This window comes from Salvia hispanica, chromosome 3 (assembly GCF_029641045.1).
Source record: "Salvia hispanica isolate PSC_SH4W2 chromosome 3, Shi_PSC_v1, whole genome shotgun sequence".
In the NCBI taxonomy this organism is placed as follows: domain Eukaryota; kingdom Viridiplantae; phylum Streptophyta; class Magnoliopsida; order Lamiales; family Lamiaceae; genus Salvia; species Salvia hispanica.
Genome location: NC_142694.1, coordinates 38,289,034 through 38,313,067, shown reverse-complemented (window position 1 = coordinate 38,313,067; position 24,034 = coordinate 38,289,034). Strand labels below are relative to the sequence as shown.

At 39.2% G+C, this 24,034-nt stretch overlaps 2 protein-coding genes and 1 pseudogene across 4 annotated transcripts; 1 reads left to right on the top strand and 2 right to left on the bottom strand.

Moving 5' to 3' along the window:
• The first annotated feature begins 1,001 nt into the window (after positions 1-1,001).
• On the top strand, positions 1,002-5,218 carry LOC125217152 (uncharacterized). The gene is made up of 8 exons (XM_048118988.2): positions 1,002-1,133; positions 1,435-1,635; positions 1,758-1,880; positions 1,972-2,009; positions 2,118-2,211; positions 2,331-3,959; positions 4,361-4,453; positions 4,820-5,218. Exons 1-8 carry the CDS (start codon positions 1,071-1,073, stop codon positions 5,045-5,047), a joined length of 2,469 nt encoding a protein of 822 aa, XP_047974945.1. The 5' UTR covers positions 1,002-1,070; the 3' UTR covers positions 5,048-5,218.
• Positions 5,219-6,976: 1,758 nt separating this feature from the next.
• On the bottom strand, positions 6,977-14,186 carry LOC125217151 (protein SHORTAGE IN CHIASMATA 1-like). The gene is made up of 7 exons (XM_048118986.2): positions 13,841-14,186; positions 12,872-12,964; positions 12,222-12,293; positions 10,412-11,725; positions 9,548-10,048; positions 7,378-9,027; positions 6,977-7,304 (listed from the first exon to the last, which is right to left on the bottom strand). The coding sequence occupies exons 1-7, from the start codon at positions 14,129-14,131 to the stop codon at positions 7,227-7,229; spliced, it is 3,999 nt and encodes a 1,332-aa protein (XP_047974943.1). The 5' UTR covers positions 14,132-14,186; the 3' UTR covers positions 6,977-7,226.
• Positions 14,187-14,692: 506 nt separating this feature from the next.
• Positions 14,693-16,546, bottom strand: LOC125210934 (putative 4-hydroxy-4-methyl-2-oxoglutarate aldolase 2 pseudogene; annotated as a pseudogene). 2 transcript variants are annotated; one of them, XR_016136472.1, is made up of 2 exons: positions 16,297-16,546; positions 14,693-15,407 (listed from the first exon to the last, which is right to left on the bottom strand). The product of XR_016136472.1 is annotated as a putative 4-hydroxy-4-methyl-2-oxoglutarate aldolase 2 pseudogene, transcript variant X2 (transcript). The 2 variants fall into 2 exon arrangements; XR_016136471.1 differs by having other exon boundaries at positions 16,323-16,544.
• Positions 16,547-24,034: the final 7,488 nt, after the last annotated feature.

Here is a 24,034-nt window from a genome sequence, read left to right as displayed (position 1 = left end):
GAGCTACATCTGGATAATTCTGTTACGACTAAAAACAAGCCAAAAATAACACGTGTAACCGTCACCGATTGTGAGTATTACCATTGCCAACGATGATTGTACTATTGGAGAACCAAAAATCAATACCATCATTTATTTCACTGCACGTATACAGAGAGTAAATTGAATGCAAATATGATGGTTGTTGGATTTTAAATCTCCAACGAAAAAAGAAAAAGAAATGAGCAGAGGGTTAAGCAAGCTACTGCAAAAGGAACTACAAAGACAGCGACACAAGACTGGCATAATTTGCATCATGTAAAGCTGCAAGTTACTTGGATCCCCATTCTATTTTTTTATTTCATCTAATCATATCTATATGGGAAAAATCATAAATTAATACTCAAACTATAGAAGATTCTCACATGATTAGTCTATTAACCAGGAAAGTAGATAAATAAATAATTAACTAATTCAGATCTCCTGATTTATGACAGCCACTGATTAACAGTTAACATATTCATATAGAAACAGTGATTAAGCAGACTGTGTGTCTAGTTGCAATTTTTTAATGAGATTTAAGAAAATGGCGTTTATAAATTAAGTGGAAAAATAATAAAGTAGGCAGGTAAAAGATACAATAAAGGGTAGATGAGAGTGATGAATTATATTTGCCAAAATATGAGAGTGGGGAAAAAGATTCATTTTAAGTAGAATGTCTAAAAAGAAATAGTATGAGTTAACTGAATTATATTTGCCAGAAACTGAGAGAGTAATTGAATTATACTCCGTATTTGCCAAAAAAAAGGATTTATTTTAAATAGGATGTTCCAAAAAAGAAAATGAGGATTGAGGGAGTATCTCATGTGCAGTAATATAAGAAAAATATAGATACAGTAATAGCATCCTGTTCATAAAATTACTGTATCTTATTTGTAGCATATTATAATATAAAGGGCTCTGAAAATCTAATTTTAGTATTATATTTAACCACCGAATCATTTATAGACTCTTAACTGGCACCTAAATAAAGACTGCAGCTCTTCCCTCACAAAGAGCCGACGAATTTTGATGCTCAATAACCAGGAAAAATGTTCAAGCGAAGCGAGAAAAAGATCAAAGCAGTCTTCAAGATGCAGTTTCAGGCAACACAGGTATGTCAACTCAACATTGTTTATGCCAAAAACAAGAGCTGTCTATCAAACTTAGAGTAACTTACAAGATTTATATTTCGGAGAAATCTTAATGTTGATTCTGCCCTCATTCCTCTCTGCACATAGATAGAACTATATGAGTTTAAAACCCCTTGTGCTTGCGGTTAAATGCCTCCAATGCTAAAACATCTATCATAGATCAAAGACATGATGATACTAAAGATATTACTGCTGAATTCAAGATTTTTGAATGTTAACATATCTCACCGATGATTTGGCTTATGTATTGAAATTATGGCAGGTACCGCAGCTCAAATCAAAAAGCCTCATTGTTTCTCTGGTTCCAGTAGATGTTGGAAAGCCTACAGTCAGATTATCAAAATCACCAATTGTTGAAGGAACCTGCACCTGGGAAAATCCTGTATACGAAACTGTAAAGCTGATCAAGGAGGTTAAATCAGGGAGAATCAGAGAAAAGTTCTACTATGTGATTGTATCAACAGTAAGTGATACTCTTCTCCATCTTCACTCAAGATTACAATTCAAAATTTCTGTATTAAAATGGCAGTTTTTGTAGTAAGCTCAAACCAAACAAAATGAAGTGTGTATTGGGGGTACTTACAGGGGTCATCAAAATCGGGCTTTCTTGGAGAAGTCTCAATTGATTTTGCAGATCTAGCAGATGCCTACAAACCAGTGAATTTAACTCTCCCTCTACAGACTTCAAAATCGGGTGCAGTGTTGCACGTTAGTCCCTCTCTCCATCCCTTGCACAGCATTAATAATTCTGGCTAAAATAAACTTGGTTGATAGCCCTGACATCAATTTTACAATTCAGGTCACAGTTCAGAACATGAACGGATGCCCTGATTCAAGGTGAAGTAGTAGCAACAGTGATCATTGTATTCTATGATATAACTTCGATGAATAAGGTCTTCAGAAGTTTAAGTAACAGAAAAGCATTTGTGTGATGAAATTTCTCAGATATGATGAGGATAGTGAGACCCCAGTGGAGGAATCATGTGAGACGAATATGGATTCTGCTGTCTATGGAAAGAGAACCCCAAAATCTCCTGAAGTAAGGTCTCCAAGTAAACTTATTGGTTTTACTTGCATCTAAAAGTAAGGGAACTGAAGTATGTTATGATTAGCATTAATCAATAAAGACTCCTTCCCTTTTCTTTTTCCCCCTCACAGAGTGATGATTTGAGTGAAGCAGCATCCATGCGCAACGGACACCATGGAAGCTTTGGAGATGCAGAATCAGATTATAATGATGCTGAATCAAGAGATGGAGTAAAAGGGACTTCACTGGCAAATCAAATGAAAATGTTGGAGAGGAAGGCTGAACTTTCAGATTTAGAAGTGCAGGCTCTTCGTAAGCAAATCATGAAGGAAACCAAGAGAGGACAGCAATTATCGGAGCAAATTGACTGCCTAAAGGAGGAAAGAGACACTCTTAAAGCAGAATGTGAGCGACTCAAGGTCTCAGCATGTGAGGATGCATTTTCAATTCTTACTCCAAAAGAGACTGAAAATATGAATGTGTCGCTTGAAAAGGTCAAGCAAGAACTTCAACATGAGAAACATCTAAACAAAAAGTTGAAGTTACATCTACAGGAGACAGAAGATTCAAATTCTGAATACGTTCTCGCTATGAGAGATCTTACCAAAAAATTGGATCAGAAAAATGAAGAAATATCTCGACTTTCAAGCAAAATTAAGGCCCTCCACTATGGTGCAGAGGGTATTGCAGCATCACCTAGAATGAAAAGTAATGAACTAGAAGACCTGGAGAAGAAGCACGGACATGTTGAAGATGTTAAAATGTTGAAGCAGAAAATTGAGACTCTCCATACAGAAATAGAAGCTCTCAAGAAAGAGAATTCAGAGATAAAAGCTCAAGTTGAGAGGCTTACTGAGGATTACGATAGTTTAGAGGCAGAAAACAAGGATATAAGCTCGAAGTTCGAGCAATGCGAAACGGAAAAGATGGAACTTGAGCAAAGTTGTGCAGAATTCTTGGCTGCAGAGAAGAAACTCAAACACCAGATAGCAAGCTTGGAAATGGAAAACAAAAGGCAGGCTCGTCAATACTCAGAGTCCCTGAATATCATTGATGAGATTGAGTTCCAGGTTGAGAATCTGCAGAAAGAATTGGATATGCAGGCGCAAATTTTTCAGGAAGATTTGGAAGCAGTAACTGAATTGAAAGTAGAGCAGGAGCAGAGGGCCATACAAGCTGAAGATGCCTTGAGGAAAATGAGGTTGAGCAATGCAGAGGCGACTGAGCGACTCCAGGAGGACTTTAAACGTATTTCTGCTGAGATGTCACTAAAAATTGAGGAGAATGAAAAACTAGCCCAGAAAGCAGTTGCAGAAGCTAATGATCTGCACCAGAAAAATGAAGATTTAGAAGGATTGCTCCAGAAAGCCAAAGAAGAACTTCAAATCATTAAAGAAAAACATGAAAGAACAACCAGAGAGCCTTCAGAACAAAATGAATCAATTTCTGGAGGTAAATCCTATCAGAAAACTACTAGAGAATCAGAAACACTCCAGAGATGGCAATCAGAAAAGGAAAATCTGGAGAGAGAACTAGATTCGGTGAGGAAGGAAGCAGAAAAATCCAAGCATGAAAATGTCTCCATGAAGTCTCAAATAGAGCAGAAGAAAACCAAAGAAGATAACTTGCTATTACAAATGAAGAAGCTGAGAATCACGAATAACGAAGCCAAAAGTCATCTACTAGAACTAGAACAGGAGAAAGAAGGCCTGAAGATAGAGATGTTAAAATTACAAGGCAACCTACGCAAAAAGGAAAAGGTATGTAGTAGCTTATATTTCCAGAACAATAAAATTATATACGGAATAAAAGAGTGAAATAACATCAAATGCTTTTCTTGATGTGCTCTAAAACTACTCCACAGTAACATTAGCTTGCTCAACTCGAATGACTTTGAAGCTCTTGCACATCTTTTTAAAAACTCAGTTAAGAATGTGGTATGTTTGTCAACTTGTATTTGTATTTTCCTCTAACAACATATGTTGTGTCTCAATAATTCTTGGAATAGTACTGGCATGGATCAAAATTGCTAGAAAGGCATGAAAAAGCTTCTGTAATGTACTACAGCATTCTCCTTCCTTGAAATCCTTCAACAAAGATGAATACGCAGTACTTATTTTGTCTCTCACAGTCGGAGTACTAACAGTGGTTGTTTCGACAGGAACTGGAAAAGGCGGAACTTCAAATTTCTGTAAATTCTCCAGCAAAGGAACAGAATCTTAAATGTAGCACCACAGAAGTCAGAAAATATCAGGTAAAATCAACAGACTCTTTTTCAGAACAATTAGAACAGGTTGATATGAACACAAACAGCAGAAAAAAGTATAGTAATGTTTTTAGGAAACAGAAGAACTTCAATTTAACTATCCTAGACATAGCATGGCATCTATGAGCTACGTAATAAAATAAAAAGGATGGATAACAAGAAATACCAGTGTTGCACATGTGGTAAGGAAAAACAAACTACAGTTAGAGTTCCAGCAAGAAACAGATAAGAAAATACCATGCTCAATCAGATATGCCAATCACCACAAGTTTGGAAAGAAACACAGCACATCGTCTCTTCTTTGTTACATCCATTTATCTGATTTGTAAGGACAAGTGCTTACCTTGACAACAGGAAACTATTCCATTGCAAATTAGTGGTCAATCCAATGGTGGATGTGACGTCTCCAGCTTGGTGGGTGAAGTAGCATCCTTGAAAGAGAGAAACAAAAGCATGGAGGAAGAGTTGAAGGAGATGCATGACAGATATTCAGAAATAAGTCTCAGATTTGCAGAGGTAGAAGGTGAACGACAACAACTTGTTATGGCTCTGCGTAATATTAAAAATGGAAAGAAAAACTAGTTTACAGCAATAGCGTTGAAACCCAATCACATAGCATTTAGGCACAGAACGTATGATATGTAAATCAACAATTTCCATCATATGTGACCCAATTTGTTGGTTGGTTTCTTACCCTTCAGAACCAAAAGCAATATGAACAAGTTCTTCAGTATTGTGATTTTTTCGTTACAATTGCACTGTCATTTTTTGCATAGTGGAGGATCCTTGTAAATATTACACAAATTAGCAGTTCAACTTGTACATATGCCAGTCCTGATGTCAAGCAATACATAATTTTAACAAACCAAAAAGGAAAAGAAATCATGTATAGGAACTATTATAAGCTCCATATACGATAATTATGGAGAAACCCAGATAGAAAGAAATAGAAGTAATGGAGATCAACTTGATATAAAAAGGACAAGGAGCAGTATTAAAAGCAATTTGTGCGTCCTATGGTAGAGGGAGTTTGTAAGCCATTGTCCAGATTGTGTTCAAGATCTGATAAGGACCAAAATCTTACAAGGGCTCGGGCTGTAAATTAGAACAAAAACAAGTGTTCAACTCCATTAATGACTGAATATAGGGAACTTATCTTGATGTCATCTTGACCAACCTTCTCCTACATATGCCGATTTTCGCCAACTTTTCTGGACATCCATCAATACAGAAGCACCTATCAATTGAAATTACTCCAAATAAGAGATTTTCATCTCCACAACCATTGCAGTTCTTGTCAACTATGATCCACCTATCAGCAAACTTTGTAGCTGAATATGCAATTCCGTTCCATGCAGTTCCAGGAGCTTGCCAAGGTCTTGAGGAAAAGGTGTCTACAGATGTATCAATAATTGATAAAACCATGATGAAGGAAGGATTCTGCAATGGATTCCTCTAGAGCTTCATCCAGCCACTTATCATGCTCAATATCTGGCTCTGCTTCCACCATATACACTTCTGTGTTGTCTCCATGGAAGAATCTAAATCTTCATCCACTGTCTCTCTAGGCCGCACATCACTCTCATAAAATCCAGGTAATACGCCGGTCAATGTGAACTCTTGGAGCTTGAAGGGGCGTATGCATTGGCTAGGGTAGTTGGTTTAAACATCCGGACCGGTGTCTGCAAATCATCTACTAAGCCAGACAAGAACAGACGTTGTGCTTGATCTTCTTCTGTTCCAGCCCTAGGATATAACTCGGCAAAAGCATTAATATAAGTTCTGCTAGAAATGGGTTACTCACCCCCTTAAAAGGCATTATGAGGAGAGAGGGTTACCACTGATTTATAGAAGAGTCGGGACACCATTTTTTCGACAAGAAGGGGTTTTAAAAAGTTTGAAGAGTTGATACCTGTTTGAGATTCATTAGATTGGCAAGTGGATCCTCTTCTTCTACTTCTGTGATCCACGGCTGGATTCCACCTCCACCGTTCTGCAGTTTTCCCCTGATTCAGCAAGCTAATATGTTAAAGTAACTGAACCAATTTTTTCAAATCGAGCCTCCGATTGTTGTCGCTTGCCCCATACTTCTGGTCTAGATCATGGTATTCAATTCCTACCTCCCCTCCCATTCAAATGGTTGTATCTTCTTCGCCGTCACCAAGGACTAGAGACTCTTGATCCAATTTATAGAGATTGAAAATCTCAAAGAAAACTCACGCTAAGAACAAAGAATACTCATTCTATGAACACAAAACTCACACATGACGCAAGGATAAACCAAGCTCTCACCGGACAGGTTTCATCACATTCAACTCAGATAGCATACAAAGAGTGACAACATTGATATTTATTCTAACTAATTTGTGGATAACTGTCTTCTCAGCTCATCTAATTCATAGTCAGTTATAACTTCCCTTAACTAATTCCGTATTTTATTTATCTTCTTAGGCTCTAATATGTTGCTTTATTCTTCCTTCTTTCTTCCTAGAGGGCACTGGTAGCCAGCTGTTGATATGCTAACAGAATCCTTAGTTCATTCATTAAATTCTTTTGATACTACATTTACAGAACATCTGTCATACTTATACTCCTGCTCTCATAATGAAAGAAAATACATGTGATCCCAATTCCTAACACTGATAGCAAGTATACTCAAGTCATCATCTAGCTGCAACATCACCAGAATCAACATTACAGTCAACAACCCTTTAGTTTTTTATAAAATCTACAGAGACCATACTTGATGCTATGGGTTTCTTTATGTGGGTTGGTAATCATTATCCCTCCAAATGAGCTTACTTTGCCCAGCACTTCCATATGTCGAGAAAGATAGTGTCTGCAGTTAATCAAACTAATTAAGATGCAAAAGAAAACAATCCAAACTAGTACAAAGGATTTCATTTGTATACCCGTCTTGCTTTCTTATCAGCTGGAGTTGACGAAGGACCTGAAGCAGAAGCCTTCTTAGTCTTCAATGAGTTTACTCCTTGTGAAAATCTCTTCAGTCTCTTCTCTTGAACTATTTTCTGTGGGGTACCACCCCCTTCATACTTGTAGAATTCAAGAATTGAGGGACTTCTTCTTTTAGTAACTTTGGATATGTTCCCAGAGGAACCCAGATATTGAGAGGGTAAGTCATATGAAGCAGATTGCTTATGCATTCTACTCTTTTCCCTTACTCTGTTAAGGAATTCAATAGTCCAGGGCGATCCTTGAGGCTGAGTGGAGTGAAGAGCATTTGAGAATGGTGTGCTATCAAAACTTCCCTTTTCTTGAAAATACTTGTAGGGATTTTGTGAATTTCTTTTCATCATATCCTTTTCCAGCTCTTTTTGTTTCATAGAAGTATTGTTTCTGTTAATGATATTATTTGGTCTGATTTCATCCCTCAAGGTATGTCTCCTATTATTTTTGGAAAGCCAAGCACCAGAGCCAGACTGCAACTCAGTAGGATTAGTAAATTTGGGAAGATTGATTGCGCTGGAAGGCCGTTTATTCATTCCAGAGTTTCTTGCAGAATATTCATTCTCATTGTCAAGCAGAGTAGGTGAAAAGCTACTGGTGGTTGCAATAAAGAAATCTTTTCCAAATGCTGCACTATCCTCTAAATTGATAACTTCACCAGTAGAATCACCCTGCCGAATCCCATTTAGTTTCACACTTCGTCTGCTCAAGTCATTGTTTATTGTGGTGGTTGATCTCCAGCTTGGACAGCAATCTATTTCAATTGGAGGCACCCAGGCATTCTCACTCTCATCGGATATTTGAAGACCTTTTGGCAACGCAAAGTCATAAAGGCTTGACTTATCAACAGGCTCCATCATGCCAGCCGCAGAAGACCTCATCACATCAAGATCAATATCCTGACTATGAAACAGTGATTCATCATTGTAAGATAAACTGAACTCCTCCGCTTTAGATATCTCAGCCCTTCTTGACAGCCAGGAATCATCCGATACTGATACTTTAGGGAGATCAAGTTCAAAATCAGGAAGTGATTTTCCTAGATCCACAGCAAACAAGTCATTTAAAGGCTGATCAGCATTTAGGTTGTGTGTGTATTTAGGTTTCTTTCTCTCAGATGCACTTTTAACTCGAGCATTTCCTGAGTCTGGAAGTGATAGTGAGGAGGAACAATCAGTCATTCCTGATTTAGAATCTTCCCGCTCTCCGTATTTGCTTGCTACACTGAGCAAAGCTATGCTTTCATCAGGAATATGATATTTCTGAAGAGCGCCCATTTTGGACCCATTTGACAGTTCGAAAAGGTTCCCAAGTCGAACGTCTGAGGACAATATCGCATGAGCTGAGAGAGGATTAATAGAAGGAAAAGCGGTAAGAAAAGATTCTGCCAGGCTTTCTGAGTCGGGCATTTTCGGATAGAGACCCATTCTCAACTTTGTCGCAGCATTGATGCAGGACAATATAATTTCTTCAGTCATCTCATGTGAATATGAGCAAAAGAGCTGTATATCAATTCCTAAGCTTGCAGCTGCTGCATAGAGTTCGTCTGATGATTCCATAATGCTTCCAAGAAAACTGCTTTCTCCTTCAAATATCTGCAATGATTTAAATGAAGCACGCAGTCATGGACATACAAAAGTACTGAGAGTCTTGGTGAAGGTTTGGCCAGATCTAATCAGGAAACAGTGCAGTAAGGTAAATGCTGATTCCAGAACGCTGCATTTTTACCCTTCTATTCCAACAATCATATAATATTTCATCCTAAAACATTTTAAGTCCAAAATCATAGCAATGATGGATTTAAGACGGTAATGACAAATGCTTTTTTGGGGTTTGTCAAACAGAGTAAGCAAACTTCAAAAGATTATAATAAGATGAATGAGCAAACTTCAAAAGATTATAATTTTTCGCATGTGTATTTTATCAATATGACTGAGTTTGAACTGCATAAAGCATGCTATAAGAAAGTGATTCCCGCCTAATACATGATAATCACCTTTTACACCACATACTCACCACCAAAGGAGGTATATAAATGACTGAAGAATCAGAATAAAAAAAGAAAAGGCACCAACAAATATCTTTAATAATCTTAAAACTTTCAGTTGTAATTACCAGGATGCAGCAACTGAAAGCAAAACTCAAGGATGTCAAAATACTCGCTGCAACACTTTCAATGCATAAGGGTAAGCTTGAAAAGGCCTCGTCTGGCGCTGAAGCTTTCTTTCCAATATTTTTGCAGTCATACCACGTGAGACAAATTCCAGAACTTACAATTACATCAACTGGAAGACCTATATCGCGTTCTACAACTTGTGCTCCTTCTTGTTCGATTTCAAGAATCCTCTGGTATGTGGTTCTCCTGGAAATTACCATTTCTTCATTGAAATTTCTGGTGTTCACTATTATAACTGCGTTGGGGCCAAAAGGCATGCAAGAAAGACTTTGCTTTGATTCTGACATGGATCGAACAGGTATCATATTGCTGACTTCAGCATCATTTACAGCTTCCATGGGTACATTTCCATAGGTTTTCTTGACAGGTACAGCATTTAATAGCTCTTCCAACTTCAGTTTGCACCCCTCCGGAGCTGATGCCAAATCCAAGCCTCTTTCCTGGTATGGTGTTCCAATAAGAACAACAGTAAAACAACAAAACGAACAAAGTCTTCATAGTGAGTGACTTATTATTCATTAAAATCATTGCAAATTTGTAACATGACTTGTACTTCAGCTATTTGAATAGTTCAAACGTACAGATGCACAAAATGAAAACCTTGAAAAGGCTGAGCAATTAGGACAAAACCAACTATATGATATAATATAATTAAATTTCATTAAAAATTTTAAAACTCAACAAGATGATGGATTTTATCACTAGATTTTAAGAATTCACCAAGTGAGTCAGTAAATACGTTCCTGAGATTTTTTCCAATCCCAAATAATCAATTATAGTCATATATTATTAGACAAACTTACCTCATGTTCCTCTACATTCAAGCTCTGCTGTACAAAAGTGGTAGAACTAGCAGCGGCAGAATCACCACTAAACATACACCCTTGACTCAAAGTTTTGGTAACTGGCTTATCTGCAGGTATATTTTCTTTTCCTAGAACATAGTTACGGGGGTTGAGGAAAAATTCAAGATCACTTGTCATTGATTCACCAAACAATCGAACCTTCTCAACACCAATTTTCAATAAGATATCATCTTTCTTTCGTTTTCCATCGCCTCGATTCTTCAAGCTACTTAACTCTACCGTACCAGAGGAATGAGGTATAGAGACATCAGAACAAGATAACTCTAAAATTTCTGTGTCCTTTTCTGGGTTTGGTTTACTAGAATTACTAGAATGGTCTTCTGATAGAATAAAATTCAAGATCACTATTCCACTATCATTTGAGCACATATCAATGTCAATGCTGTAAGTGTCTATATCCCACAACAATTTCCAACATGAAGAATATTTTGCTGATTCACAATCGCTTTCTCCAAGAAAATCCCAATCTAGATATAGATCATCAGATGCTGATGAACACTGCCAATCAGACTGGGCCAATAAATTCTCAATCAGTGTTCGTAGTGAACTAGAATTTTCATGATCTGAAATAATAGGCACCGGCAGAGATTTAAAAGTGTCATCCAGAAGAGTAAGCTCATGGCAAACAACCAATTGGCTAAAACTTGTAAAGTTCATGGCTTCTCCAAACATGTGTTCACATGTTTCACATTCAATCTTCTTTGCTGAATCTGAACGCACCTCACAGAAACTATACAGATCCAAATCAATAAACATAAACTCATCAAATGGAGTTGGCTCCACTGACCAAATTGAAAAGCCATCTGCATCCCCACAGAGCATTGGGTACTGCTGGTTATGTGACAGTTCAATAATTCTTATGCAGTCCACTTCTGATGACAAATTTGTTCCTTCAAGGCAATTTAGTTTTTCAGAATGATGGAACATATAGTTTATCAAGTCAGACTCCATAGAACCCAAAAGCTCTTTGTTATTATCTTCTTGCATCACCTGCCTCTTTTCAATATTTTCAAAACTCAAAACTTCTTCTATCATAAGTATTCTTCCAATAACACCCAGGCTTTCCATATCCACTTCAAATTCAGGAAATTTGATGTTATAAGAATGATGTTTTCCATGAACAGAATCAGCATCTTCCAGCATATCAGCCTTTTGCTCTGTTAAGTTTTCTATACTTATGTCATCAACTATATAAAGTAACTGTTGAATCTCAGCCAGGTCATGCAGTACAAACTCAGAATTTAGCAGGTCCTGCAAATTTCAGTTTAGAGCTTAACAAATATATTCTTCATAGAAAACATAAACTGGAACATACTAGGAACCAGCTATTTAAAACATAACAGGAAATGATTTTATCTTCTACCGATGCATGTTAAACAGTCAGAAGATTGATATAGACTGCATAGCACTATCTAACAATTGCAAATTGTATGAACAAAGAAAATCAAACTAGAAGGATAACAGTGATACTTCAAAGACCATGACAATCATTGAAGATTAGATGAATGTATGCATGTCACTATCTTTATTATCTATGGTATCATTTCAGTAGGCCCTTCCAAAACAAACATAATGATTTGAGAAGATACTCTTTAATTACCGCCAAGAGCTTGTCAAGTAGCATAACATGTTTAATCAAGTTGAGCAAAGTCTGGAAGCTTAAAAAAGAAAGACTCGTTCATTCTTAATTCTTGAAAACTTATGTGGGTAATATTATAAAGATGGCAAGATAAGCCAAGGAACTAACCTCTGCATATTCAGCATCTGGAACCTCAGAGAAAATATCCATGTGCTCGATTTGGGAATGGGCAGAATTTTCCTGCCAATACAGGAAGAATAATAGAGAGATCTCACTGAATTTTAATATCAATGATGCACAGAACGGATACAGCAGACACAGAACTATCAGGTTTAAACCCTGACAAGCAATACACACGCACACATACTCATGCATGCAAGCATCCACTTAATAAAATATTTCTGGAGATATAGGAAACAATTGCAATCGGAAAGGCATTTTTCAGGTTGTCAATACGCCTGTTGATTTGATTTTCGAATGTTCATTCTGCTGATAAAGCTTGTATAGACTCACAAAGAAAAACGAGAAGACATGCGCAAGAAATGAAATTTTTTGGGCATAGACGTTTGCGCCAACACATCATGGTTCAGAACATTTTTTATATATTCCACATGTTTAAGGACAGTAAAGCTTGACCATAGGTAACATCATCAAACATGTGTTTTTTTCCAGCCATGGATGGCACTGCTATGTCCTGTGTCGATATATAATATGGGACCAACGGTACAAAGTGATTCAGAATCAAATGCATTGCTCATAAGTCATAAATGAATAACAGAAAGTTAATGAATATCTTCAGAATCAGGAAGAAGCCTTACAGATGGAAGCAAGGCCATATCCATCTCTGGAATTTCAAATCGCACAATAGGTTCCTCTCCGCCTTTATTACCAGGAATTGGTCCATCATTGTCCTGAATTACAATGAGGTAAAACCAAATTAGTATCACAATATATAACCTGTCTAGTTATTTCTCACCATGATTAATATTTATTCTCCTCTGGAGTTAGTTTGCACAAGTTTTGACAGTAAATTTTTTTTCGTATTTTACACTTTTATTTTTATAGAGATGATTACTCAAAGGAGAAAGGAAAAATATGTTTATATATATGAACTGAATATGCAGTCGAATTTTTAAGGGACAGAATATAGCAATGTCCACATCTAAGTATGGGTCATACTAATGAAGAGGACCAACTCATCTAAGGGGAATATCTGATAAGATTGCAGAGAAATATAAATGTGATGAGTCTCAAGCTGAACAGAAGAAGAGAATCACACAAATGATAGAAACTAAGGGTGAAGGCAAGCAATTTTAAGAGAGTCAAACTGGTGTTGCAGCCAGAGATTGGACAGATACACTTGGAACGAAATTTAATAATCAAAAAAGCCAATTGTCTAGCGAACATGACTCCAGGTCATAACAATCACTACCGACAATAAAACAGGAAAAATGTTTTCATAATTCATTTCCCTTGTTCGATGGTGATTATATGATAAACAGTTCAGCCAATATAAGTTTCACCTCAAATTACTGTAAAAATATTGTTGAAGAAGTGTATAATTTCACCAGAACTAAAGCTGGACTCGCAACAACATAAGATTAAAACAAATAGCTCGCGTATATCTACAGAGAGAGGTAAACTTCGTCAATCACTTCTAGCTTGGCATTGCACATCAAATCACCATCGTTTTCACATATAGCTAAGCATAAGCATAAGCGATCACACAAAAAAAAACTAAATAGAGGAAGAGCTAAACTAATCAGCTATCAAAACATATAATTAACCTCATATCTTTCAGTGTTGCTATCAATTTGAGGTTGCTGAATATCTGCATCGCAGACGAAGTGAGGGACAACGTCAGCCAAGAATATTGAGAGAGCGTCGTCGATCGGCAGCTTATCGATTTCGCGAGATACTCCAAAAAAGGGGATTTCATCGAAAGAGTGTGCAGAATTTGTTGAAAACGAGGAAAATTTTGGAGGAGTAAGATGCGGAAGAGGCAGGTGGTAGAAGCCTGGGGTTTCGACCGGATCAGTGACGGCCGTCACGGCTGCGGCGAGGAAGCGAGTGCGCATCGTGTGAGTAATGAATAAGAGAGCTGAAATATCTGACAGTTTTGACGCTAGAATTACGTGTTTTGGCGGTAATATGGGAAAATGAAATGTTATTCGCGGATTCTGTCCAGTCAGCATACCCTACGGTTATGTACAGTGCAACTTTTGGGAATGAAATCGTTTTATATTTATGTATTTTGCTCGGGTTGCTTTAATTTAGTGACGATATAATACAATTAGATGACGATCAATTTGTTAGACAAGATAATACACGAGCAAAATATAAGAATAAATACGGCATCTATTTATAAGCAATAGTGGAAACCGGACGAGTGCTTAGTAGATTTGATGTCCGAAAACAATGAGAAAAAGAAATTGTGATCCTCTGTTGATGAACGGATGGAGTACAATACATATTTTTCTTTGAAACATTCAATGGATACAATTTTCATATGTTCATATAGTTTAGTGAGTTTCGAAATCAACCTCATTCACACCTTGATTCTGTTTCTGCTGCAAAGATTTTGACACAAGTGAAAATAGCATAAAGAGATGAAATGACTATTCAAGAAAACAATCAGATACAGATATAAAGTGAATAGCATACAACTTAAATGGATACTAGAATGGCAAGTTCAAAACACAAGCATAAATATTACAGTACAGACAATAATTATAAGTTCCTCATGAACTGAAGAGAAGAGAGTAGAATCATAAACAGTACTATCAAACAATACATATCACAAAACCTCTCCTGTCAGTCGAGCAGAAGAGAGACGTTATCAAACCGACAGCTCTGTTTTAGAGACCAAAATACCATCAGTGTCCACATACATCCACTCTCCATCACAGATTCTGGTCCCAGCAATGTTTACAGGAACATGCTTTTCTCCGACCCCTTTCTTATTAGCTTTCATCGGGTGTGAGGCCAGAGCTCTCACCCCGATGTCACAACCATTAATTTCATCTGCATCCCTAATGCAACCATTGACTATTATACCAGCCCATCCATTATTCTGAGCTTGTACAACTGGGTTACCACCCAGTATCGCGCATCTCAAACTACCACCTCCATCAACAACAAGAACCCTTCCATTGCCCTTCTCCTCAAGAAACTCTCGCACCAAAACATTATCTTCAAACACTTTGAGGGTAACAACTGGGCCGGAGAACACTTGCCTCCTACCATAAATCTGGAAAACTGGATGGAGTGCCCGGAGCTCACCACTCACTATAAGCTGTGGGTTTGTATCACACACTTCAGCTGTTGTGACCAAGGCCATCCTAGATTAATAACCTTCAGAAAAGGACACACCACTGTTAATGATTATACAATTGTCTACCAACATTGATTCGAAGCGAAGAGCACAAGTAATCCATTCAGTAAAGCCAAAAAAAGTAGTTGAGATACTCATTAAAACAGCAAATACAATCATTCCATATCATGAATAGATCTTCAAAAAATGTAGAAGACAAAGTATATTGTTTCGTGTTAGTTCATACATACGACTGGACTACTTTTTGCACTAATATAGAGCCAAAATCAAGCACCTGCAATTCTGAAAAATTAGTAACCTATTTTCCTGGCTTGAAGTATCAATATGTAGATGTGGAAAACCAAATTCAAAGGCACAATCAAGCCAAACATATGATATGTCAGAGTGTCAAAGGTGCATTCTCAGACTACATACAGACCCAGTACATAATGAATAACTAGGGAAAAGCAAACAATTAACTTGATGGAATTGAAATCGATAAAACACATCCTCGTGTCTATCTCACCAGACTCTAGAGCCCAAAATTGTCTTATGCATTGATCTGAATTTGCTTGTATCCAGCAAATAGATGAATTATAGCAGTAACTAACAAATGAATCAACTAGACAACAGACATGGATCTACTATCACATTTCAGCTATCATTTCTGCCTTTAGATTAAGACTAAAATTCTTTTTATTAACACGTATAGACAGAAGATCGTCGACGAAATGAAGCTAATTGAGCTCGCACGTCATCAGTTGCATAACGGAATCCTCAATCAACAACCATCCATATCTATTTAGTTCACAAGTCAAATTACGGCAACTATGAGATAACTAACCAAACAAACAGATATAAGCAATAACAGTGAAGCAGATAAATTGTTGAAATCAAATAGTGAGTTCAAGTCAAGCAAAGCATTCAGACCAATATTTTAGATCGGAGAGTATTACAGTGAAGTGCTACGGTGCGATTTAGCCGTCGGAGCTATTGAGCAACTGCTTGAAGTCAAACAATGAACCGAGCTAACTCTTTTGTGAAATTCAAACTTCTCTTTGTCGAGCTTGATTGGTTCTGTAGCTCTAGCTTGTTGTGATTGGATCAAATAGACAGAGGAGTGGTTTTGGCAGAAGGGATTGATTTGGAATTGGATATTTCTTGGGTCATAAAAGTAAAGGTCCAGTAAAGTGACAACGCATGATATCAAATACTAAAATTTTTACTTAAAGCATCCACAATGGCTTTAGTCAGCCACAGGCTAACCACTCTCTCCCTACCACATCATCAGCATTAAAATTTCATCTGTTACATTATCATTTTAAGCAAATAGGTTAGCCGCAATAAAAATAATTCAAAAACAACTATATTTACAGAATTAAATTTACGATAAATTACGAAATTAAATTTACGAGACATATACGGGAAAATTCATTCATTTCATTTAAATAAAAAAAAAGGTACATAGATCAAAAAAAGTACATAATATAAAAAAAAAAAAAAAACGGGCTTCCACACACGAGCCCCGCCTCTCTCTACTCCTCATCGCCGCCGTTGCCTCTGCCACCCGGGACCTCCACATCGTTGGCATCTGAGCCCCCCATCTGTGCCCTCGCGGCATCCAAATCGACCCGCATGCTCTCGAGCATCGAGTGAAGAAACCTCTTCTCCGTTGGGTCAGTTGCGGCCCTCCAATCTTGGAAGACCTTGTACATCTATTCTCGCGTTTTTTGACGCGAGAATAAGGTGTACGCGGGTGGGGGGTGCCGACTGGACCTCCTGGGGCGATAGGGGGGAGGATCCCTTCGCTGCCCGTTGCGCCCGCTTTTGGCCAACCGGGCGAGTGCGGCGAGCAAACGATGGAGGGGACGAAAACTCCTCAGCATCCGGGGGGAGGTCGTGGGAACCGCCGATGCTGCCGCTGTAATCGCCGGAATATTTCAGCTTCTGCTTCTTCGGCCACCCAGCGTCGACCCCCGCCCGGAACTTCTCGGAGTCCTTCAGCACCAGATAGCAGTTCCAGTAGGTGAACTCCTTATATTCCCCCGGCACGGGGAACAGACTCTCCGCTATCCTCTGGCAGTCCTCCTCAGTCTACCCACTAGTCTGCATGCAGAGGGCGTTAGCGTACAACCCCGAAAATAGGCCAACCGCAGCCCTAATGCGTTCCCACGCCTTCCGGCACTCCTTCCCGGTGAAGTCCTTTGCATGCAGGCAGTACCTCTTGTAGGCTGCTCTAATCTTAGCCCACATATTGACGATCCTCTTTCACAACCAGAGGATCGTCGCAAACCGACAACCACGCCTTGGACAGGGCGACGTTCTCATCGTCCGTCCACTTCCTCCGTGCGGTGGTGTCGTCAACAGCCGGCTGCGACGACTCGCCGACCACCTTGCTCTTCTTCTTCTTCGGCGCGACCCGATCCCCCCTACTCCCCCGCTGGAACGGCAGTGTCCGCCTCCCCGATATCGATCCCCAGCTCATGTAATGAGAAACGGTCATCCCCAGTGAACTGCGTCTCCACTGGGGTCGATGTGTGAGACGAAGCCGTCAAAAAGTCAAGAGTGGGACGATACCGGGCTGCATCCCCCCTGCCATACTGGCATCATCCCCATCATCTGTTGTATCATCTGTGGCGTCATCTGCGTCATACCTCCCCACCCCGGCATTGCCTGCCTGCCGCTGGCCTGCCCGCCCGCCATCAATCCCATCAACTGTTGCCAAGGGTACATGTTGTACCCACCGCCCATCTGGCCGCCGCCCATCTGCCCCCATCCAAACCCCACGGGTACCGTGGGAATCTAAAAAATATGCCCCCATTCAAAGGAAGCTAAAAAATATGAAATTATATCAATCAAGGAGTATTATAGGAGGAGAAAAGATGATTTTTTTTTTGGCAAAACTATAGCAAATATGGTCTCTATTTATAGAGGATGAAAAATTAAGAATTTTGGTATAATTTCTATAATTTTTTAATATAATATATTAAAGATATATAATTTTTTAAGTAACTGCTTTTAAAGTCACCAACTTTCCATGAATTCCGTTTTTTCCAACGAACTTTAAAAAATTCGTGTAATGTCACGGACTTTATTGTCGGTTGCCATTTTCCCATGTCAGGTTTTTCGGTCTGATTCAAACTGTTCGTTTCCTATTAAGACAAAAAGATAGAACAAAATAGAATGGGCGAGGGGGATCGAAATGGAAGAAATTGAGGAGTGAACAAATGACCTCTTGGAGACCGAAGGACCTCTACTAAAAAGATGATGGAAACCCTTGGCAACTTTCATCCAAGCAACCATTTAAATCGACTCACTCGCTAGCTTCACGACACTAGGGTAAACTTTCGTTCGAGCTCCGCCACTAAAGATATACTCTTTCGAGCTCCACCCCTAGGGTATACTCTCACTCAAGCTCCGCCACTAGCTACATGGTACTAGTTATGAGTTTACCAAGTGGCTAACCCCGGGCCAACCACCAAGTAACCATAATCGGGCCATGGATTTTTCCAAACATTCATCTCACCCAACATGGGGAGGGACTCACACAAAGGAGACACTCTTTTATCTAAACTCAGTCTAATCTTATCTCTAATCTCTTATCTATTACAAAAGATACAAAAGACCCTATTTATAGATGTGGGAAACTGGGAAATGAAAAGTCACTCAAACTAGGGTTGGAATATGAAAAGTCATTAAAAATAATTCAAAATCCCGCCTTTTTGAAGTCTTCTCGGACATAAAACGCCCGGCCGGGCGTTTTCACTGTCGTCGGGCGTTTTGCTTGTTGGACTGCGCGGATTTTGTAAAACGACTATAACTTCCTCATCCGAGCTCCGATTGAAGCGTGCAAGTTACTCACACAAAGCTCTTTCGATGGCGAAGACAATGGTGGTCTTTGACAAGCATTTGGACATCATATGGATAGGAGAATCTTTGCTCGAATCTGACCCCAGTTGCGGCTTGGCTCTTTGTCACCTCTTTCACCTCACTTTCCTTGGTTTAGCGCTACCTGGATTCGTATCACTCTTCCTCCAGCGCCCAGTGAAGTTCTGAACTTCACTGGACCGTGGGGAACAGGCCTTCACGCCCACCACGCCTTGCATGGCCTCAATAGTCTCAGCATCCACCGAGTCCAGCAAGCTGGTGAGCGCGTCCGCGATGATCCAAGCGTACCCCTCCTCCATCATCTCGACTCTCCGGGCCATCTTGAAGAAACGCGACGCAACAGGTGGGAGCATGTGGACGACAAACACCCTCGTCTGCATCCTCTTCAACTCGAACAATCTTTCGAGAATGGCGTTGTTGTCAGCGGAAGGGAAGATTGGTGTCATGTTTGAGACAAGAGCGTTGCTCTCGAGCATATCCTCTGCTAGGAAAGTGATACGATCCTATATCTTATTATTTAGGGTATAGTATTTGAGTATTATAAATAGGGATAGATGGTTATTATTTGCATTCATTCGTAAATCAATAAATTCATTATTTGTCCAACATATTGTGGAATTCTCTACAAACCCTAGTTATCGCGTTGCCTGACGGGAAGAACCCGCGCACAACTCGAAACTATTATTTCCGCCGACCCGACGAAGGCCGCCGGAATACTTTCGCTGCAGATCGCAGTTAAGGAGAAGGTCCTTAACAAATTGGTGCTTGTACTCATGAAACGTTTCACCAACAACGGTAAAGCGGTTTGGAACAATTCTCGATTCGATCCTTTTCAAGGTGTTTCCTCGCGCCGTCAACAGTGGGTTGGCCATTGCGATCAAGGAGGGTTTAACCGCCAAATCGAAGAAGATGGTGATTTAGAAGGCAAACTTGGGGATGATCACTCCATGGAGGAGCCGGTGGGTCGCAAATTGGACCGATTGTTGGATCGGTTTGATAAGCTGGAGGGGTGGAGAGACGAAACAGATCGGAAATTTGAGAACTTGGAACCGTACTTGGCGCGCGATGCGGATCCGCCTTTCGGGTTTAGTGATTGTGAGGATTTGGAGGACAAGGATAGTCATCGTCGACGTTCATGAGATAAAGGTGTGCGCTCCAGACACCCAAATTTTGGAAGTCGAGAATGGGGGATGGAGAGTCGCGACAACCGACACCGCGCAGGAACTGGTTGGGATCAACAGGGGCCTCGTCAACCTCGTAATCAATTCAGAGGGAATGAACACTCATTCGACCGACCAGCATCCTGTTGGAACCTTCCCCAACGTTTCCAGTCCCTGGGTGCCGCGTACGACAAGCCGGAACGGTTTGAAATGCGCCCTCCTCGCTTCGACGGCACGGATGCGTCGAATTGGATCTCGAGGGTCCAGTACTATTTTGATCAGCTGATGATGTCGGAGGCTCAACGTCTCCATTATGCCGTCATGCTATTCGATCAGCCGACGGCCGATTGGGTATTTGATTATTGTGCCAATAACGATTTCGTGACGTGGCAAGATTTTCTGGAAGATGTGCGTCACCGTTTTGACAGACAAAGTTTCAAGGATTACTTCAGGCAACTAGCAAAGTTAACGCAGACCTGGACGGTGTTGGACTATCACAATACATTCGAGAAATATTTGAATCGTGTAAAAGGTATTCCGGAGTCTGAGCTATTCACTCTCTTTGTTACATGCCTCAAACCTGATATGCAGGAAAGCTTGCAACTACATCAGCCATCATCTATAGTGGCTGCTATGGCTCTGGCACTGGAGCTCGCGGACTCCCAGAACACGCAACCACAATCGCCGACCACTCAGCGCCGCCAATGGCAGAACAGAGAGGGTTGGGGTCAGGCGAATCTGTCGCCCACACAGCAGCCATCACCACACACCCCAGCCTCGACGCAGCTGTCGGGTGGCTCAGTGCGTGTAGCTGATTAGTCGAAGCTGCCTCTGGTGCGTGTTTCGCAGGCTGAGAAAGCCGAACGTGCTAGGCTTGGCCTGTGCTATTATTGTCCCGAAAAATGGGTGGTAGGTCATGTGTGCAAACAACGTTTATTGTGTTACGCTGAGGAGGGAGATGAGGGCGTGGCCACTGACGGTGAGAATGTTCCCAACAATGTTGCTCACAATGGGGGCTCTATTCTTGATGTTCCAAACGACGAGGTCATAAAAGAGATCGATAAGACCGACAATACGCCGCTGCAATGGCTCGTCGGGGTATATGATGAGAAGATTGGTGAAGAGGAGGAGACATTGCTAGAAGATAAAGAGGAGAATGGTACTGTTGGTGAAGTGGGGAAGATAATCGCATCGTTCAAAGTGGCTCAAATGTCATCAACGGATGGTGCGAACTGTTGGTTTAAGAGAGGTGGTGCTGGTGTAAGGATAATTGCCTATTCTATGTGGATTTCATTGATGGCCATGTTCCAAGTATTGTTCTTCGTTCGACATCACTCGACGTCAATGCGTGGTTCATCCCTTCGTGCAATGACACGCCATATTTGAGTGTTCTTGGAGGTGATAAAGGAAGACATTCAACCGTTCGATATGTGTTTGATCCCGAAGGAGACGCCTCGCCAAAGCTTTTGCTTTCAACTCTCGCCGTTGCTTCTTGTCTTCCACCTTGAGGACAGAGTGGATTTTAACCGTGGGGGAGTTGATACGATCCTATATCTTATTATTTAGTTATATCTTTTGATTCACCAAATCCTTCCGTATAATTGTTATCTTGGTCAATAAGTTAGGGTATGGTATTTGAGTATTATAAATAGGGATAGATGGTTATTATTTGCATTCATTCAGTAAATCAATAAATTCATTATTTGTCCAACATATTGTGGAATTCTCTACAAACCCTAGTTATCGCGTTGCCTGACGGGAAGAACCCGCGCACAACGAAACTATTATTTCCGCCGACCCGACGAAGGACGCCGGGACATTTTTCGATCGCCGCAAACACGCTGCAGATCGCAGTTAAGGAGAAGGTCCTTAACAGAAAGGCAAAAGGCCACTCCCGTAGTTGGTGTCTTCGTAGACTAAGACAACTTCCCTCCAACCAAAGTGGTTGACGATTGCGGCAATTGCTTTGGCTTGAGAAGCAGAGGACCATGAAGATCTGATGAAGAATGGGGATTCTTGAGGGGATAGAGATGGACTAGTTGCTGGTGAGATTATTGGGACATTCACTTTGTCACCAATGTCTATTACAAAATCTGCTGAATGGATCTTTGTGGCCCCAAAATTGCCATTACTTGATTGTTTTTGAGCAGATCAATAGCTTAACCTTATACTCCCTCCGTTCCCTCATAGTTGAGACAAAACTTTTCGGCACGGAGTTTAAGAAATGAATGTTGAGTGTGTTAAATAAATAGATAAAAAAGTAAGAGAAAAAAAGGTAAAGAGAATAAAGTAAGAGAGAGTAAAATAAGAGAGAGGAAAAAGTTACTATATATGAAAATGACTTAACTACGAGGGAACTTCCCAAAATGGAAAAATGACTCAACTATGAAGGAACGGAGGGAGTATTAGATTAAGACGGTTTACATATCTCGGGACGGAGGGAGTATCAAATATATTTTCTAAAATGTTTTTGGAGATTACAACCCGTCATTTTTTTTGGGTTATTTTATATTAATTATTTTTGCTTTCCCGTTATTTTCCCAGCTGAATAATTGATCATAAGTGATATTTATATTAAAACATTATTAACCTTATCATCCCATTGCAAACTTTTCAAGTGAGTTTTGGTTACTTATCTTAATTTTTATTTGAAGTATTAATTTTGAAGAATTATCTAATGATAGTCAACCAGGAGTAATAACAAAATCTTGGTGATGTTATAGCAGCGGTTTTGACATATTACTCAATATTTTAGTAAGAATAATTAAAATGATTTATTCAAGTTGTCGCGATAGTTCTTCTTTGCCCTAAACCCAATTAAGATTAAATCCAATTAATGATTTATTCAAGTTGTTGCAATAGTTCTTCTTTGCAATAACTAAATCCAATTAAGATTACAACCCGTCATTTATTTTGGGTTATTTTATTCTAATTACTTTTGCTTTCTAGTTATTTTTCCAGCTGAATAATTAATCATAAGTGATATTTGTATTAAAACATTATTAACCTTATCTTAATTTTTATTTGAAGTATTAATTTTGAAGTGAGTTTTGGTTACTTATCTTAATTTTTATTTGAAGTATTAATTTTGAAGAATTATTTAATGATAGTCAACCAGGAGTAATATAATAACAAAATCTTGGTGATGTGATAACAAACATTTTGACATATTACTCAATATTTTAGTAGGAATAATTAAGATGATTTATTCAAGTTGTCGCAATAGTTCTTTTTTGCCCTATTTTTTTTACAAATTCATTCGTATTATTCAATTAAATCTATTGAATAACAAAAAATATAATCTTAAATGATTGATACTACCACTATATTTTAAGAATCGAAATATTGAAAATAGAAATAATTCCAAGATTCGAAATATAGAAAAAGAAAATAGGAATATAATTTAAAGATTTACGATAAATTATGATTTATAATTAAGAATTACTATTATCCAGAGGAAGCCACGTCCGCAAGTTATTAAGCGACACGCGTCTGGTAGCAGAAGGACGTGACACGTGTACAGCCCATGCAAAGCTGGCCGAATCATTCCTTCTTCAACCTTTCCTCTGCATTTATCTCCATTTCTACTTAAACTGCTTCTGTTCTTATCCTCTTAAAAA